The sequence below is a fragment of the Lynx canadensis genome, chromosome A1 (genome assembly GCF_007474595.2).
Source record: "Lynx canadensis isolate LIC74 chromosome A1, mLynCan4.pri.v2, whole genome shotgun sequence".
Classification (NCBI taxonomy): domain Eukaryota; kingdom Metazoa; phylum Chordata; class Mammalia; order Carnivora; family Felidae; genus Lynx; species Lynx canadensis.
This window is the reverse complement of record NC_044303.2, coordinates 51,426,247-51,446,781: the sequence shown is the minus strand read 5'-3', so window position 1 is coordinate 51,446,781 and position 20,535 is coordinate 51,426,247. Positions and strand designations below refer to the sequence as shown.

At 34.9% G+C, this 20,535-nt stretch overlaps 1 protein-coding gene across 6 annotated transcripts in view; it reads left to right on the top strand.

Moving 5' to 3' along the window:
* The window catches only part of MYCBP2 (MYC binding protein 2), a 283,331-nt gene that overhangs the window by 49,028 nt on the left and 213,768 nt on the right, over positions 1 to 20,535 (top strand). For all 6 annotated transcript variants that reach the window (XM_030312209.1, XM_030312183.1, XM_030312194.1 and 3 more), the window contains exons 4-10: positions 490 to 643; positions 4,717 to 4,913; positions 13,335 to 13,577; positions 13,775 to 13,846; positions 15,235 to 15,331; positions 19,264 to 19,337; positions 19,471 to 19,609. In XM_030312209.1, the coding sequence (XP_030168069.1) occupies positions 490 to 643; positions 4,717 to 4,913; positions 13,335 to 13,577; positions 13,775 to 13,846; positions 15,235 to 15,331; positions 19,264 to 19,337; positions 19,471 to 19,609 (976 nt within the window). The remainder of the gene's footprint in view (positions 1 to 489; positions 644 to 4,716; positions 4,914 to 13,334; positions 13,578 to 13,774; positions 13,847 to 15,234; positions 15,332 to 19,263; positions 19,338 to 19,470; positions 19,610 to 20,535) is intronic.

The following is a 20,535-nucleotide window of genomic DNA, read 5'->3' as shown; positions in this document are numbered from 1 at the left end:
CTTCATTGTTAAAATTTTTATTATATTTTATTATGGCTTCCTTGTGCTATAAATACTTTTAAAATACTGCCACTGTAGGGCGCCTAGGTGGCTCAGTCGGTTGAGCTTCTGACTCTTGATTCCGGCCCAGGTCATCATCCCAGGGTTGCGAGATGAGTGTGGAACCTGCTTATGATTCTGTCTCTCTCCCTCTGTCCCTCTCCCCCGTTTATGTCCTCTCTCTCTCTAAAATAAAATAGTGCCATAATTTTTTAACCCTTTCATGTAACTAGATGGTTTTCTGTACCTTGGAATTAAATGCCATGGGTGGTTGTGTTTTGCTTTTTTATGTGTTTTTGTTTGTTTTAGCCTAGTAAATATTGCAGCATTAATCATTTGCTGTGGCAATAAGCTGTACTGGTGAAACTGCCTGGAAAGTGTTACTAGTTTACCTGTTATAATATATATATATATATATATATGTATTTTTTTTTTTTTCATCTTAAACAGATCATTGAGGTTGGACTTTGTGAAGTTTTTGAATTGATCAAGGAGACGAGATTTTCTCATCCATCCCTGTGTCTGAGGAGTCTACAGGCCCTGCTTAACGTGCTTCAGGGTCAGCAGCCGGAAGGCCTCCAGTCAGAGCCCCCAGAGGTCCTAGGTGAGAGCCCTGGGCATTGAATGAAGTCTTTGAATGTAAATAGCTTCTCTTACGAAGCATGTACAGCAGCCTGTAATGCAGTTTTTTTTGTTTTTTTTTTTTAATGTATTGAAACAGCAAGGGTATAAATTTTAAGGTATTTTGCTATGTTCTACTGGAGTTCCAGTTTAAGAGTTTTAGTTCACACATAGACATTTCTTGATTATTGTGATGATGGGGAAAAAAGCAAAACATAAATCCTTGGAACCCAGAAATAATCCAAGCCTTATAAGTCACTACTAACTTAAATCATTCTTGTTAAACCTTTGGCCGAAATAGCTAACATTGACTTTCTCTAACTTTATATATTATTCTGGATAGTTAAAAAAGTGGGAAGAAAGTGAACAAATGCTACCAACCCCAAACAGCACAATTACTTTCCAAACAGGGCATTTCTTTTGTATTCATTATAAATAAAAATTAATTTTTGTTATAGATAATGCTTTTGAATTAGTAGCAACTTCCATTAAGTAAATATGTTTGCTTTTTGTAAAGTGTATTTGAATTTTATGAACATGTGCCTTTCTTGCTATTGATGCAGGTTGAACACATGAAGTTAGGAGCTCTTGAGGAACAGAAATAGAGATGGAGGCATAAGTTTGAAATTGGCTAATTGATTTTTTCTGATGCTAACCATGGGCCTTGAAAGTCTAGATTTTTCTAAATCTCAAGCATTAGTTCATATCAGATTCATATGGGCCCTACCCGCAGAGTTTCTGATTCAGTAGATTTGGCATGGGGCCCAAGAATTTGCATTTAGAGTAAATTTCTGGGTGATGTTGCCAGTACTGCTCATCTGAGGACCGCACTGCTGGTCTGGACTAGAGTTTGATTTTTTTTTTCTACTTGGCTATTTGGTGTTTATTAGACCCACATGTGAGAACCTAATTACAGATCATACAGGTTTTGTTCTGGTGGTTGTTTGTTTGTTTGGCTGTGGGGGGTGGTGGTGTCACATGGTGATTAGTTTTTGTGTTGGATTTTTTTTTTTTTTTTTGGTTTGGTCAGGAAGGAGAGTGCTTGCCATGAAAACAAGCTGAGGATTTAAAAAACACAATACCCTCCCCCACCCCATGTTATTAAACACTACTACTAAATAAAAGCTGTCATATGGTAAGAAGCAGGCACCTCGTTGATTACTGTTATGGTAACACAAGTGATCGTATTACTATTGTGATGCATTACTTGGCATCACAGCATCTGACCAAAGCTTTTTATTTATTTAATTGATTATATTTAAGGATATTTTGCTGTTCTTAGCTCTAGTTTGTCAATTAACAAATAATTGAAATATTTAAAATATCCACTAAAACCTGCACATCCTATTTATTACTTTGAACAGCATGCTAGTCATTTCTTTTTCCTAGATCCTCTGCCATTCAGTTATCTTTTATTAGTTGTCATATACCTTGTTTAGTATCTAGTCTATGTATAAATACTCCCTTTCCTTTATGCTTTTCAAAATAGATCTTGTTCTTAATACTGTTTTTGAAATTATAATGTGTGCTTCAGCTTAATCATCTTCTATTAAAACTTTCACCTGATTAATTTGTCTGTGTTTATTTTCTTGTTAACAGTTTCAAATGCTGCTATAATTCTTTGGTTTCTCTTTTATCCTTTCAGTGTTTGCTTCCTATCTCTTCCCTGTTTTGACTTATTTTTATATTGAGGGATTTAACATCACTTTATATTTCTTATTTGAAATGGCTTAATTAGCTCAAAGATGTAATTTGGCTCTTTAAAACTAAATTTCTATTGAAATCTGTTTTTTCCTTTCATCTAATAGCATAATCACATTAGTATGCTTTGTTTTTCATTTTATCCATGAAAATATATACATATATGTATATATCACTCTCACTGTTGGGATAGCTTGATGATTATGGTACACCAAGCTTCTTCTCTTAGCAAATGGATTTTGATTTAGAAATTGTCTAGTTTAAAAAAATCATTGTTATATCTATCTTTCTGTTCAATTTAAGGTTGGAATGTATGTTCTTAAGTATTCACTTAAATGTAATAGTATCTCCTGTGTGCTGTACTATGAGCATATAGTTCAGGGGTGATCAGTACAGACACTGTTGCTGTTATTATGGGACTTAGCATCAGACAGTTGGACACTTGTGTGATTGCAGGTATGGGTAAATAGTATGGGGGAAAGGAGAGGAAGTTCTAGGAGTCTATAACAGGACTCCTTGAAGATGTGACATTGGAGATTTGAAGGATGAGTAGGAAGGAGTTAACTGAGTTTCTAGGCAAAAAGGACAGCATGCTATAAGTCTCTGACACAGAAAGGAGAATGACTGAACAAAGATTGGCTAAGATGTGGAGAGTGAAAGGAGGGAGGGCTTTGCCATAGGTGAGGAGGGAGGCAGAGACTAGATCATGTGGAGCTTCATACATCATGTTAAGGGAACCTGGCTATTGTTGTAGGAGAAATGGAAAGTCACTCACTATCTCCTCATGCTTAAAAAAATGTTCTTAATTTTATAGCACTTCTGTTTTCTTCCACTTGAATCTAACTTTTTTTGATGGCATAGATTCTTAGTCTTGTTTGCCAAAGTACTACCACAACCTAGAATCGTTTCTCATGCACAGGAAGAATTCAGTGAATATTTGCTGAGTAATTAAAAGATGAAGGGGCAGAAGGATAATGATGGAAGGAAGGATGGACAGATGGAGAAAGGGTAGATGAAAGGATGAGGGGAAAGGATAGTTGGAAGGAAGCACGAAGGGAAGGCTAAATGAAAGAAAGGGAAGACTGAAGGATGTACAGGCACATGAAGAAAAGTAGGGAGAATGGAAAGAAGGAAGAGGAGTAGGGACGAATTAACAAAGGAGCAACTGGATTTTAAATGGAAAACCAGATTTTTGGTTTAAAAATTCTCTTTGGATATAAAAGAACAAAAGTGAAGGCGGGAGCTAATTTTTGAACACTTTTTAGTAGTCTGATTAACAGGTGCTGATAAAGAGCATAGTTTGGGAAGATGGTCATGAGACAGAGCAAGTGGAGGAATTCGGAAGCGAAAGTGACAGGGCTTACTAGGGATGAGATACATGGGAGATGAGGAATGGACAGAGGAAGGCTAGCTCTCTCTGAGTTAACGAATAAACCACAGATGGCTTTTAGTTTTTGGTGAGTTGCAGTACACGAATTCTCTTTTCTCTTTCTTTTGCTCTCTCTTTTCCCTTTCCCTTTCTTCATCTTCCTCAATTTTTCTTTTTCTGATTCTGTTTCTTTCTCCGTCTTGAGTGTTCACTCTGTAAGGATTTTCAAAATCCCTTCCCTTCTGCAGAAGAAATGCGTAGAGGTCTGTCGGTTCAGTTCTTGGACAGAGTTGTTCAGGGAATTTTGCATGGAAACTTCTGGTGGCCATCAAATGTTCAGGTGTTACTTTACCATCTCTGCCACTAAATGGCTTTATCATTTTGGAAAAATCTCTTTACCTCCCTGTCTCAATTTCATTGTCCATTGAAGGAGGAGGATATCTGTCCTATTGACTTGGAGGTTTTTCTAGGGTATAAAATGAATTACATACGTGTTTATAAATGTGAACTGCTGTTATGTTAGCAGTAAAACAATTTTATATTAAAAAAATTATAGCAAAAAAAAATTATAGCATGTATTTTTTATGTATTCTGGTGTTTTACACAAACAAATTTTCTGGACACTTAACATTTTAAGAAGCTCCAATTCTTCCCAGTGTGAAAGGTTAAATAAGTACAGTGAGTAGTCTATTACTTGAGAGGATATTTCTTGAATGTGTGAATGCCTCAAGATAAATTTCTCTTAAACAACCTGGGATAGATCCATTTATTTACAAAAGTGAAGAGTTGAACTAAGTGTTCTCTGAGGTCCTTTGTATATAAATATTCTAACTTTGGGGGGAAAGGGTAACTAAAAAGGAACTAATACAAAGTAAGTGTTCTAGCTGCCTTAAATATGTTTTTTATAATGAGGCAAGTTATAAATAAATACACATTTAATGTTCTGTATGTTGAATGAATATAACTGAGTTCTATTTTATTCACAGAGGCTCTCTTCCAGCTCCTTTTGGAAATCACTGTTCGAAGTACTGGAATGAATGACAGCACAGGACAGTCTCTGACAGCACTTTCCTGTGCTTGCCTCTTTAGTCTGGTGGCTTCTTGGGGAGAAACAGGAAGGACACTTCAGGCCATCTCTGCTATCCTCACCAACAATGGCAGCCATGCTTGCCAAACTATACAGGTATTTCATTTATAGCTGCTTAGAAGGTACAAGATGCCAGGTTGGAATTTCACCTTAATTTCTGTCAGTAGGAATCCTCTGGTTTTGCTCACTCATTATAGTGATTTGATCTATCCAGGGTTGATGTGTGAATAATCCACAGTATATAAAGGTAATAAAATGAAATTTGGCAAAAAACTGTTTAACTTTTAAGCTGGGCTTTGTATCAACACTCCAGCCACCTCTTCTTTTGCATTCCCTGTTCTCTGCCCTCCCCTACCTCCCATCTTTCCCTAGTTTTTAAGTATGGAATTTTCAAGTATGCTCAGTGTCCCAATCCCTGCACTGTTCGAGAATCAAATGTGGTTTCTTATGGATTGATTTGTTTCTGAGCTTCTTCAGCTTTGCATATAACATTTTAAGCTTTTAATGTCTGATTGTGGAAGAAACTCTTTATTGTTGTTAGTAGTGGGAAATAGAATTCTCCTTATGGGCAAACTTGATTTAATTCCTTTGGATTGTTCTAGAAAATTGAGTAAGAAGTTACAGTTTTAGGTCTCTGTTATGTGCTCTTCACTGGCCCCTTGGGCAACATCCAGAACAGATGGAAGGACTAGTTCAATCCTGTTATTAGCAGACCAAGATAGCAAAAAGGGTATATGGGTCATTTTCTTGAACTTAATTCAGCAATGTTGAACTCTCCTTGTCAAACATGAGCGATCCCCTTATTCTAGATTTCTATTCTAGATTCTATTCTAGATTTTCCTCTTTCTGCCCTGCCTGAAATCTTCTTTTCCCTTTTTATGATCCTTAATATTTTGAATTTCCTATAATGCAGTGTTTTTCAGAACTGTGTTCTGCAGTGGTACTTTGAGGTTTGGCAAAATTTTAATTTAAACACATGCTTAAAATACACAAATAATGCTTAATTTTAATGAAATAACACATTTACATATCATATACCAAATTTTAAAAAATATAGTGACCATAAAAACATGAGCTTATTAGACACTGTGTGATTTTTTTTCTTGTGTAGACTCCTTTCAGAGGATATGAGGTGAGATCTAAATGATGAGTTGAAAGTAGCCAGTCCAAAGGGAGGAAGTGTTACCGCTGGGGATGTGGAGGGAGAAATTTTCTTGGTATCCACATGCTAATGCATGGAGGTTAAGATTAAGAGTAGAATACTGAAGTCTGAAAGAAGTTTAGTATAGTTCTAGTATAGAGAGCTTTCAGCTAACAGAGACAGGACTTGCATGTTTATCTGTCTGATTGCAATATGCTTAAGCACTAGGCTGTGCACAATTACTAGATCCCCTGAATCAATAGCTGACGTTCCCTGGACCTGCCCTGTCACTACATTCCCATCACCAGCCCAAACACCATGTTAAAGCCTATTATCTTAACATTATCTTTTTTTAAGTTTATTTATTTTTGAGAGAGAGAGAGAGAGAGGGAGAGGGAGGGAGGGAGACAGAACAAGCCGGGTAGGGCAGAGAGAGGGAAATACGGAATCTGAAGCAGGCTGCAGGCTCTGAGCTGTCAGCCCAGAGCCTGATGCGGGGATTGAACCCACAAGCCATGAGATCATGACCTGAGCCAGAGTTGGACGTTTCACCCACTGAGCCACCCAGGCACCCCTATCTTATACGGTGTTCTTCATGACTTTGCCTCATTCCACCTACTAACTTCAGTTCACAAAATTCTCTTGGCCAGGCTATGGGTGGAGGGAGAAAACTCTTCCCGGAGAATGTGTAACTCTAACATCGCAAATTGTTTTGGGATTCAAATGCATATTAGCTGTCTTTTTCCAAAGATATTAAGCTGAGATTTTAAAGTAGGGTAGGGATGATAGTACCATGAACTACCATATTGAAGGAGACTTAAAATCTTTTTTTGGAGGAATGAACTCCAGGCTTTAAAGGCACATCTGAGCTTACAAACAAAAACAACATAGAAAAAAAAGGCACCGTTATTGAGAGTTAGTAGAAACAAATATGGCAGAATCAGTCCTGCCTAGTCTATATATATTGAAATTATTTGATATAGACCATAAAACGTGTGTGTGTATGTATAATGTTTAAATTAATAAAAGAAGGTATCACAAGTACAATTAAGGAATAAGAATGTAAATGTAAAAAGTAATCATATCAGAAAATGAACCAAATTCAACTCCTGGAAATAAAAAAACCAAATAATTACAATCTGAAATTTAAAGGCTGAGTTAACCATTGGGTATAAAAAGGGAAAAAAATTATTCAGAATGCAACACAGAGAGACAGAGAAAATATGGAAGACACAATAGGAAACATGAATAGAGAATGACAAAACATAATGTATCAATACAATTTGAGTTCCACAAGGGCAATAATGCATTATGGAGAGGCAGTAGTTGAAATAATGGGCAAAATTTTCCAAAATTGGTAAATGACATGGAATCCTCAGATTAAGGAAGTCTAGTTTATCAGAATAAATTCCCTAGGCCCTGCCACAGTGTTGGTGAGAGAAAATCAAACAGAGAAAAAAACAGTGTATCTGAGACTTTTTATTATAGCACTGGGTTATCTTAAAACTTTAGTACCCTTTTAGAAAGCATGAAAGAAATAGAGTTATGTTGAAGAAACATGTTAAGTTTTTGCTCCTTCCCTAGTTTCAACTTAGGTTATAATAAAGGAATTTTTTTTAATATACACTTTTAAGAATGGGACACATTTTTGGTAGAGAGAAGTTGGAGAAAGCTTGAATTTAAGTTCCTTAAGAGGCAAATGCCCATAGAAAGTAAGTTGATTTTCTTGGAGTTGGATGTAATAGGAACTTGGAAAGTGGTGGTCAGGGCAAGAGCTAAAAATTGATTGGAAATCTGTATTATGAAAGGTAGAGAACCCCAGGGCCCTTGCTTTGCCCTTCCCAGCCAAGCAACTGTCCTTCTGTCATACACCAAAGAGATACGTTTACTGTCTAAAGAAATTGAGTCGGAGAAGCCAGGGGAAAGCAGACACAGTTGCAAGTGGAATTAGGAACTAGGCTGAAAATGGAGATTAAGTGAAAGTGTTTGTATTAATGATGAAATTTCCTTATCCTCACTGAGTTTCCAGAACACTGGCCATGAGGCGACTTACAGCTTCTAGGAAAAAGACTGGCAGATTCTTCTTTGGAGAAGGAATGAGAAAAGACCCACAGATGCAGATATTTGAGGGGTCCTCCAATACCCTGTCCATTCACACCGAGCTTCCTACCAGATTTTTAGTAGTTTACTCTTAAAAATAAGTGTACAACCAGATTATTTGGTTTTTGGATGTTGAGTTTGGTAAGTTCTTTATAGATTTTAGATATTAACCCCTTATCCAATATGTCATTTGCAGATATCTTCTCCCATTCTGGAGGTTGCCTTTTAGTTTTGTTGATTGTTTCCTTTGCTGTGCAGAAGCTTTTTATCTTGATGAAGTCCCAATAGTTCATGTTTGCTTTTGTTTCCCTTGATGTAGATGTGTGTAGTAGGAAGTTGCTATGGTTGAGGTCAAAGAGATTGCTGTCTGTGTTTTTCTCTAGGAGTTTGATGGCTTTCTGTCTCACATTTAGGTCTTTCATCCATTTTTAATTTATTTTTGTGTATGGTGTAAGAAGTGGTCCAGTTTCATTCTTCTGCATGTTGCTGTCCAGTTTTCCCAACACCACTTGTTGAAGAGATTGTCTTTATTCCATTGGATATTCTTTCCTGCTTTGTTGAATATTACTTGACCATATAGCTGTCGGTCCATTTCTGGGTTTTCTATTCTGTTCTGTGTCTGTTTTTGTGCTATACCATACTGTCTTGATGACTACAGCTTTGTAATATAGCTTGAAGTCCAGAATTGTGATGCCTCCAGCTTTACTTTCCTTTTTCAAGATTGCTTTGGCTATTTGGAGACTTTTGTGGTTCCATATAAATTTTAGGATTCCATGTTCAAGCTCCATGAAGAATGCTGGTAGTATTTTAATAGGGATTACAGTAAATGTGTAGATTGCCTTGGGTAATATAGACATTTTAACAATATTTGCTGTTCTAATCCATAAGCATGGAATGTTTTTCCATTTCTATGTGTCATCTTCAATTTCTTTCATAAGTGTTTTGTAGTTTTCAGAATACAGATCTTTTACCTCTTTGGTTAGGTTATTCCTAGGTATCTTATGGTTTTTGGTGCAATTATAAATGAGATCGATTTCCTTGATTTTTCTTTCTGCTGCTTCATTATTGGTATATAGAAATGCAACAGGTTTCTGTACATTGATTTTGTATTCTGTGACTTTGCTGAATTCATATATCTGTCTAGCAATTTTTTGGTGGAGTCTTCCAGATTTTCTACATAGAGTATCATGTCATCTGCGAATAGTGAAAGTTTGACTTCTTCCTTGCCGATTTGGATGACTTTTGTTTCTTTTTGTTGTCTGATTGCTAAAGCTAGGACTTCTAGTACAATGTTATATAACAATGGTGAGAGTGGGCATCCCTGTCTTATTCCTGACCTTAGAGGAAAAGCTTTCAGTTTTCCCCCTTTGAGGGTGATATTAGCTGTGGGTCTTTCATATATGGCCTTTATGATGTTGAGGTATGTTCCCTCTGTCCCTACTTTGTTTTTATCAGGAATGGATGCTGTACTTTGTCAAACTTAAACTTTTAGCTTGTTGGATTTGATTTGCTAGTATCTTGTTGAGAATTTTTGTATCCATGTTCATCAGGGATATTGGCTTGTAATTCTCCTTTTTAGTGGGGTCTTTGTATGGCTTTGGAATCAAGGCAATGCTGGCTTCATAGAATGAATTTGCACCCAAAAAACACATAATCCAGTTCAGAAATGGGCAAAAAACATGAATAGACATTTTTCCAAAGAAGACATACAATTGGCTAACAGAGACATGAAAAGATGCTCAATATCATTCATCGTTAGGGAAATACAAATCAAAACTACAGTGAGTTACCACCTGACACCTGTCAGAATGGCTAAAATTAACCACAGAGGAAACGACAGGTTTTGGTGAGGATGTGGAGAAAGGGGAACCCTCTTGAACTGTTGGTAGGGATGCAAACTAGTGCAGCCACTATGGAAGACAGTATGGAGGTTCCTCAAAAAGTTAAAAATAGAAGTACCCTGCAATCTAGCAAATGCACTGCTGGGTATTTATCCAAAGGATACAAAAATACTGATTCAGAGGGGCACATGCACCCCAATGTTTATAGTAGTATTATCTACAATAACCTAATTGTGGAAAGAGCCCAAATGTCCATCAATTGATGAATGGATAAAGAAGATATGGTATATATGTACAATGGAATATTACTCAGCCATCAAGAAGAATAAAATATTGGGGCACCTGGGTGGCTCAATCAGTTGAGCGCCGACTTTCAGTTTTCGACTCAAGTCATGATCTCATAGTTTCTTGAGTTTGAGCCCTACACTGGGCTCTGTGCTGATGGTGTGAAGCCTGCTTGGCATTATTTCTCCCTCTCTTTCTGCCCCTCCCCAGCTCATGCTGTCTCTGTCTCTCACAAAATAAATAAATAAAAACTTAAAGAAAAAGAATGAAATCTTGCTATTTGCAATGACATGGATGGAGCTAGAGTGTATTATGCTAAGTGAAAAAAGTCGGAAAGACAAATACCATATGATTTCACTCACCTGTGGAATTTTCAGAAACAAAACAGATGAACATAGGGAAAGATGAATATAGGAAAGAAAAAAGAGAGAGAGGGAGGCAAACCATAAAATAAACTCTTAACTGTAGAGAACAAACTGAGGGTTGATGGAGGGAGGTGGGTGGGAGATGGGCTAAATGGGTGATTGGTATTAAGGAGGGCACTTGTGATGAGGACTGGGTGTTATATGCAAGTGATCATTCACTAAATTCTACTCCTAAAACTAATATTACACTGTATGTTAGCTAACTAAAATTGAAATAAAAGCTTGAAATATTAAAAAAAGATAACAAAAAAATAAAATACAACAAAAAAAGCATACAACCAAGTATCACTAGGCTAACATGAAAAACAGAGATTCCCTAAATCAATAATGATAATGATAATAAAAGAAACTTTGAATAAAAAGAATATAGAGACAGAAGAAACTCTAAGAAGACTGTAATTAATATTTTGATGAAGGATAAGAGAATATTGTTTACATTAAACATCAGTATTCTGTTTTTTAAGCTCATAGAACAAGAAAAAATTTTATAAGTTAAGACAACAGCAATAAAATCAGTAGAAGGGTTAGAAGATCAGTTTGAAGCAGTCTCCAGAAAATAGAAAAAAGAGAAAGAAAATAGGTGACATAAAATAAAATTGGATCTAACCAGGAAATACAATCCCTCACAGGTATTCAAACAGAGAAGAGGAAATAAATTACTTAAGAAATCTTACAAGGAAAATTCATGTGCCTCAAAGATATACGTCTTCAGATTGACAGAATACATACTGAGTGCCCAACATTCATTATGAAAAAAGAATCAAACTAGGATACAACTTTGTAAATCAGAACACTGTTAATTAACAGACTGTAAAGTTTCCAGAGAGCAAAGACAGATTATGAACAAATATCAAACAGAATGGCATTAGACTGGTTCAAAGCAGCACTGGCATAGAAAATAACAGTGCCTTCAAAGTTCTCAGAGAAAATGATGTTCACCATACCTAGTTCAACTAGCAGTCATGTTTGAGGGACAATGAAGATGGCTTTTGAACATGCATGATATTGAACAATTTCAACTTCCACGCCTGCCTCTTCTTTAGTTTACACCAGAACAAGGTTTTATGAGGGGTGTTGCCAAGCGGAAGAAGTAGAAATGATGTTTGACTTTCTTGAAAGGTGTATGGGGAACCCTTAAGGGAAGGTGTAGAGAAAACTTAGCAAATGCAAAAATAGGGCAATTGTTGACTTAATGAAAAAAAAATTACACAAGGAAGGAAATGTAATATACAATTTGGCTCATGAGCCATGATTACACAATCATAATAAGTGACCTTTGAATACTAATTTAACCAGAAATTATTATATATAGCTCAATTTTGAGGATTTGGGGAGGGAGGAGAACATCATTGTTCAAAATAGACACCAACAGAAAGTATCTGAAACAAACAAAAATATTAACAGTGGAAGCTTTGGCATATTATATAGTAATATGGATATCAATTCTAGATAAAATAGCCATAAGTTTAATATAGCTACTTCTAGTGAAAGAATTTGTAGTATTCAACTATGTATATATTATATACATAAATCTATTATATATATAAGTATATATAGTATAAATTACATATCTTGGCTGAGTCAGAGGCCTTAGAACTGGAAGAAGAGGAGACTGTATGAACAGCGGGTCACTTATTCCTATGAAAGCTCTACCCTCTACAAAGTGCTGTCCAATGGAAATATAATGTAGTCTATGTATGTAATTAAAATCTTTTTATTAGCCACATTAAAAAGGTAAAAAGAAATAGGTGTGGTTAAATGTGTATGTATTAATGATGTATTTCACTCAACTCAGTATATCTAAAAAATAATTTCAACATGTAATCAATATAATATTAAGATTCTGTACTCTTGTTTTTATGCTAAGTCTTCAAAATCCAGTGGGTATTTTGTATTTAAAGCACTAACCACATTTCAGGAGCTCAGTAGTCAGTCACATGTGGCTAATGGCTGCTATATTGGACAGTGCGGCTTGGCTGTATTGTTGGATGTGGTAAAAGAGGGACAAAAGGTGAGGAACAGAATTTCCTCTGCTGGCAGAGTGCTGGTCCCACGCTGGTGAGTGTTGAGGACTCATTTAATGTGACAGGTATTTATAGCAGGTCTTTGATGAATATTGGATAAATGAGTGCTGAATGAATACACAATTAACAAATGATTTTTCATATTATGGAATATTGTTGATGTTGATGGGTATTAGTCATAATGGAGAAGCAAAGTGGAAGAGAAACATTGGAAATTTTGTTTCATCTGTAGAAGCCACACCATTCTCTTATGCTTAAATTTGTGCTTCGTATCATGAAGCATATTAGTAATTATGCATAACATATAAAATATTTTGGCTTATGTGTATTCTAATACGGTATAATTTTATTTTATCCAGTATTCATACTTTTTACTAATCTAGTATGTTTCCGTCCACAAAACTTGAAATCATAGGCAGTACTGGTTATTGAGTGTTTTGGAGAAAGATACAATATTTCAGTGTTTTGAGCCAAACTGTCAGTTAATAATCTTTGGATTTGACATTTTTATTTTGGGCTGCTTGAAATTTGCTTCTTACAATAAACTTCTAGTTAGTACTTTTTACTGATGTGCCAAACCATGATAATTCTGAGCAATTTATTTTCTCATAAATGATGACATATTACTGAAGTATCTTTATTTTGTCTGTGTTTGGGACATTTAAACATGCTTTTTTATTTGTTTCTTGTCTTTTAAATAGGTGCCAATGATACTAAATTCACTACAGAGAAGTGTACAGGCAGTGTTGGTGGGAAAAATTCAAATTCAGGACTGGTTTAGCAATGGCATTAAGAAAGCAGCTTTAATGCACAAGTGGCCATTAAAGGAAATATCCGTTGATGAAGATGATCAGTGTCTACTTCAGAATGATGGATTTTTTCTTTATCTGTTATGCAAGGATGGATTATACAAAATAGGCTCTGGATACAGTGGAACAGTTAGGGTAATGTGATTCCTTACAGTTCTTAATTCTAGCAGAAGTTATCCCTAATTGTGTTTTGTTTTCAGCTTCGTTTTTACAGTACTATTTAATTTTGATGTAATCATAATGGAAACGCAAGTATAAAATGTCATCTGTTTGTTATTTTTCATTGATTATTAATTATGCAACTGTTGATGGGCTTTTTTGTTACTTTGCAGGGCCATATATATAATTCTACATCTCGCATCAGAAACAGAAAAGAAAAAAAGTCTTGGTTAGGGTATGCTCAGGTAGGAGAATATCCACAATAAACCACACTTTTCTTTCTTATAGAGCATGTGGCTTGTACTTGTTTGATCAATAAATAATGTGACTTCTGTTTAAACAGATATGGTATATTTTTACTAATGTGGCTAATAACAATGATACAGTGTAGTATAGAGAACATTGGCTTAGAAATCATGAGAGGTTTACTTTTAGTTCTGACCGTGATCTTTACTAGCTGTGTGACTTTGGACAACTCAGTTAACTTATTTGATCCCCTGTTATTTAGCCAAATTTTGTGAATCTCTAGATAAGAATGGAGACCACCATTACCATTAGTAAATATGAATTGGGAATGTATCCATGACGTGAGTCCAAATTAGAATTTCTTGCCACAAGACCCTCCACTTTAAGCCTAGATCAGTACCTTTCAGGGAACAGTGCGTGGTCTGCCCAGGGCATAGTTACCTGTATGGAGGATCATGCAAAGTATCCCCAAAGAGAAAAGTGGTAGGCCCATGTTGCTTTCTTAATGCTGTGATCTCATCACCTGACTAATGTGGCCAAATGGGTGTCAGCAATCAGACACACTACTACACTCTTCACCTCCCATGAAGAGAAGCGAATGCAGGATGGAAAAGGGCCAGAAGTGTTTATTTCCATACTCTCCCTTCCTGAGAGGTAAAATACAAGCTCCCTTGTGGAAGGATGTCGAATAAATATGTCCCCGCATACCTGTCTTGCTCAGCTCAGAGCTTGTTGTCATCATCAGATTATAAGATATATTTGAAAGGATTTTGAAAATTAAAGAAATTGTTGTTATATGAAAAATAATTGTGCTAGATCAACTATTGGGGAGATTTTGAAATTAAATTTTAAATGTCAAATTAATTTCTCAGCGATTGTCTTTTAAAACTTAACATGGTTCAAAACATCAAATTGTTATTTGCCACTATAGTATGTTATAAAGAATAAGGACGTGGAAGTATGTTCAGTGACATATCCTTCCATCACAAACCACTACTCTATTCATTTCTTAATATTAACCTAAATATTTCAGCTATATTTCCTTAAAATATTTCTTAAAGTAACAGTAGTCATTTCTATTATTTACTTGGCAAATGATAAAATAATTTTGAGCAAGATGTCTGTACTGGCCTGTGTGGTGTATCTCATATATGTATCTGAGAATGTAATAGGTTAAATTGATACTCAGTGGTATACGATTCCTCCTCTTATTAAAGCACACCTCAGATACTTGTATTTTTAATATTTAATCTGTTGTAGACATGAAATTTGACATATTATCATACCTCAGAAAACTATACAGACCTGTATGACTATTGTTTCTGCTAAATAGCTAATGAAAAGATATTTGTACACATAACACAGCAAAATATTTTGTTGTTTACAGGGTTATTTATTGTATAGAGATGTGAATAACCACAGCATGACAGCCATAAGAATAAGCCCTGAAACACTGGAACAGGATGGTACTGTGATATTACCAGGTATGTTATTCAACTAGTCATTTGTTTTCTTTACAGGTAAATTTTAAGAGATGTGCATGTTGGGCCTTTGGACCTATAAACAATGATTAGCAAGGGATAGTACTTGCTTATAAATAGGTTGAGAAAAATCTTGACATACAAAAATGTTATAGTGTGTATAAAGTTAATGCATGTGAGGAAAACAGACATCAGAAATATAGCATAAATCGTTTTAGTGTTTGTTTTCAAATCACTGCCCATCTGCAGCCTGGTCCTTCACCCTCACCACCAAGACTAATTCAGCTGCTGAATAAGGGGGTGAGGTTACTTTGTTGCTCCTAATAAAACCATGACTCTGGCTCTTATAAAACTTGGTATGAAGAACTCTCTGTTAATTTTTATTTTTACTTTAATAGCAGTACACTTTGGGTTTTCCTCTTCATATGAAAGGGTTTTCAGAGACAGATTTTAGAATGGATCAGGAATTTTTTTAATTCCATCATTTATACTTTTTAATAATACTCTGGTAAGGCATATTGGACACATTTCATTTTGCTTTAATTTTGAAGTTGCACATACGCATTTATCTCTTAAATCACTGTACTTTCTAAATTCTGGGGCAGTGGATCTTAAATTTTGTAGAACACTGGGCAAATGCATGATATCCATTTTAAAATCTTTGAATTTGCATATACCTTTAATGCATAGTGAGGAAGTTTGTTTATATTAAAATCTTAAATGTTTAATGTGTCTATCAGTAATTTCATGAAGAGCAGCAGTACTACTTTTAGGCACTTGACCATCTGAAAATGATTGAGAACTACTTCCGAAGAATACATTGGGAAGGATAATTGCTCCCAAGCTGCTTGTTAATTTTTTAAAGATTCCTTCAACTTCATCAAACATTTATTCAGATGTTGCTATGCATATATATATATATATATATATATATATATATATATCCAAATTAGTGTACATGACACCATGTTAAGGTAAATGCCACATTTCATGTGTGTTTCAACAAATAAAGTACTTTGGAAAACATAACTTATTAGAGCTATTTTGTAAATCACTGTTTACAGATATATCTACAGGTTTTTTTAAATCACTGCAAGTCCTGGGCCATGCCTCTGGTGATGATGATGATGATGATGATAATTTTAAAATGATTACATGTACCCCCTTATATATACATATATTAAAAAGAATAATATTTATTGTATAAGTATATATAAGGAAAAAATAAAAACTAATTGTAACCCCACTTCTCATGTATAAACACTATCAGCATATTGGTAAATATCGTATCTTTTTCCTATGTTTAGATGGGCATTGTTGTGGAAAAAAAAAAAAAAAAAAGAAGAGATCATATGCTGCCTAATGCTTTTTTTGGACCTGTCCCTTTCACTTAATGTTCTGCATATAGTTCCAATATCATTTTAATGTTACAAAATACATTCAAATGGAAGTTCCTCCTAGTTTTTTACCATATGTTATACTGTAATGAGCATCCCTGTTGCTCTTTGTGTGTGTCATTTTAGGATAATGTCTTGGAAGAAAAATTTTAAACACTCACCCCCACCATGCACACACCAACAGGTAGATACTAATATAAAAGATTTGCTTCTGAGAAACCCTGATCAGTTAACAGAGATTGTGACTGAGAAGATTATTTGAAAATGGCTTATGTATAGCTGTTTTATTTATGATGAAAATATGATAAGAATTGACTTGTTGTTTTTGTTCAGTTTAAATCCCTCTACATCATTTAACATATGAAATACAACTTTTAACAGTACAAGTGTGGCTTTCTTTGTTTCATGAATACGTGCCATATTCAAGGTGAAGAATGAACCAAACTTTGGGAGGACAGTCCCGTGTTGTATGTCTTCCCAACTGGCAGATGTTGCTTGATATTTTCCTGTAGATGCTGTCTTATAACATTACATGCTGGATAAAGAAAGGATAAAGAGAAAATCTTTTTGAAATCATGCAGCAGGAAGACTTGCGCTCAAGCCCGAAGATACCCGGAAGATACCCATCATCATTTTTCCATTTCTTTGACCTGGTCTGCAATTTCTTCGATAGCACTCCTTTTTTTTTTTTTTTTTTCGTTTTCCCCCTAACTAGGGGCAACTCTATAGTTTTCACATCAAGAAGCACAAGTAAATTGTCAGGTTTATAGATGGTAATGAATACCATATTTAAAATTGACATAAATCTGGTAATTCCTTGAGCTTCATGTTTCAACTTGTCTTATAGTTTAGCTTGTAAATAAGTTATTTTCAACCTGGCATTGATGAACTTAGAACATACTTTTTTCTGTTAATAATCATTTTAGCCTTTATATGTTGACATATCTTTTATATTGTATCCTATGTCATTTACTCTCCATGTCTGGTGACAGATTGCCTCAGATCATGAGAATTTTTGCTACTCTTCTTGCGCCACTTCACTCCTCACCCCTGCATTTATCTGAAATTATAATGAGTTTTTCTTCTTTGCTTTTTAGTTTAAAATCTTACTGCTTAGAGCTTGGGAAGCATCTTTCTTGCGCCTCTTTGTATTCTGTACAGTGGACTAGGAACTCTTTCTTTCGATTTCTCCTCTCTTTGATTACCAAGTCTCTTGGGCTACCAGTGGGCCTTGTCTCCCAGTTTCTATTTCCAGTTTGTGATCACTGAATTCTCTATTTGGTAAGGGTCTGCCTGTGTTTTGCATATTTATAATAAGGAAGTATGCTAGTATGAAGCTCCTGGGCAAAGATATGGAGTAATCCAGCTTATTTGGGTGGGCTCCATTACTGCATTCCAAAACCAGAATTTTACGTTTTGTTGATTCAGGTGCAAATAGAAATGAAATATTATTTTGGTATTGTAATTAATGGAGAGATTCATCCTAGTTCTCTGCAGTTATTTTGAGAAGTGTGTGTGCTTTTATACTTGCTTGCTGAACATTTGTTTTTCCAAAAGGATACAGTTTATATTTAGATGTTGATTTTGCTTGTAGTTTCATGTTGTTCAGTAGCAATCACTAACACATGTTCCAGTGGTCCTTCTGTAATACTGGTATCCCTTGTTACAATGGCATTTGTGCATTATTTTGATCAAAGTAGATAGTGCACTGTTCCACAGAGATACATATCGTATTGATAAAACACAATATTCCAGCCAAAATACATGAGTGCTTTCAGACAAAAGAAATACATAAACCTAAGTGTGTTTGTTGTACAAAGCAGATGAACATTTAAAATGTATAGCATGCTGTGGGCGCCTGGCTGGCTCATTCAGTACAACATGTGACTCCTGATCTTGGGGTCATGACGTGAGTTCAAGCTCCAGTTGGGCATTGAGCTTACTTTAAACACACACACACACACACACACACACACACACACACAAATGTATACATAGCATGCTAAATGCTGAAAATGCTGGGAATAACCATTAAACTTCTAAGTGGAAATGGTATAACCAGTTCTGTTTGATAAAGCAAGGGATATCTGTAGCTGGATGCCATAGACCTCAAATGCAGAAGCTTTAGGTCTATCTGTATTTTTCTGTGACACTAATGACTGTGATGTATGTCTGAAGGTAGAGTGTTGCCTACATTGCATGTATTGAAATGATTATAACCAACATTATAGTTTGTTCATCATGGTGCATGTTCATTATCAGACTACATCTAATACTAATTCATTTTGAAATTAGGTGGGCTTTCAGGTCCTTGATTATGGAAGATTTATAAATGTAAGCACAAAATGTAATAATAGTTGAATTACTTAGTTTCTGCTAATTTGTAATTCTTTATTAAAAAGCACAGTATCCCTTTAAGTTTAAGTTTATCCTTATTGCCTGGAGAACTCTCATTCTGACTTCAACAGAGGAGTAAAGTCATTTTGTGAGCTATTTATTTATATTGTAATATAATTACTTTTTCCTCTTCTTGTACAGATTGCCATACTGAAGGTCAAAATATTTTATTCACTGATGGAGAATATATTAATCAGATCGCTGCTTCAAGAGATGTAAGTACTCTGAATCATGAATAGCTGGTGTAAATGGAATCCCTTTCTCATAAATTATTTGATATTAATTAGTATAAAGCCTTGGAAGACCATTTTATGCAACATAATACTCTGAGTGTTTTCTTTCTTTTAGGATGGCTTTGTTGTCAGAATTTTTGCCACAAGCACTGAACCTGTGCTACAACAAGAATTACAACTTAAACTGGCCAGAAAATGTTTACATGCCTGTGGAATCTCACTATTTGATCTGGAAAAAGACTTGCATATTATAAGTAAGATAGTCAAATAAGCCTTTCTCCCATATTTAAGTTTTCAGATTCTTTATTCTTTTGAAAACTAGTACAGTGTTTTAAGCATTGTGTGTTATATTTTGGCAGTTACTTTGCTGTTACTATAAAGCAACTTATGAATTAGTATGCATAAGTAACTAGGAAATATGATCTTTAAACAGAGTGTGTTATATGAACACCATTTGAAGAAAGTGACTAATGATTTTCCGTTTTCATTTTAAATAGAGCAAATGAAAATAAACTTACATTTGATAAGAATTATAGGCAGCACTTAGGGACATCCTTAATTTATATGTTCTATCTTTATTCAATTATTTAAAATTTTGAAAACTTGCACTGTAAATATTACTACATTAATATACATAGTTCCCTCATTGAAACCTTTGATTATTAATTTGAACAGATTTTTAGGACAGCCATAGAATGATCCCGTAGATTGTGACAATGGTAATTGGCCTAAAACACTGATTAATAATCTTTCATTTGGATGCAGAAATAGGGACAGCCACAGAATATTTCTGTCTTAGTATACATCCTCCTGCAGTGTCCTAGTAGTAATTAGGATCCTGTTTCCCAGGAGGCTCTCAATTTTGGTTTGCCGTGCTGTTCCAGGTTTAATAGTGCCATTTCTAACGTGCAGGATTCTTTGCAAGACCCACCTTTTTTGACTATTATCTCATTAAGTTTAATAAACTTGACATGAGTGATATGCTTTGCCTATTTTATTTAATTATGTAGTGTTTTTATAATTTTTCCATAGAAAGTACTGAATTGAAATTGTAGTTTTTAAATTTAAAAAGCTCATAAACTAGTAGTTTATATTAGACAAAATCATAAAATATACCATATGTAATTATTTACTCATAGTTTTAGAATTTGAAAATATGCATAAGGGTCTTTGTTATGTA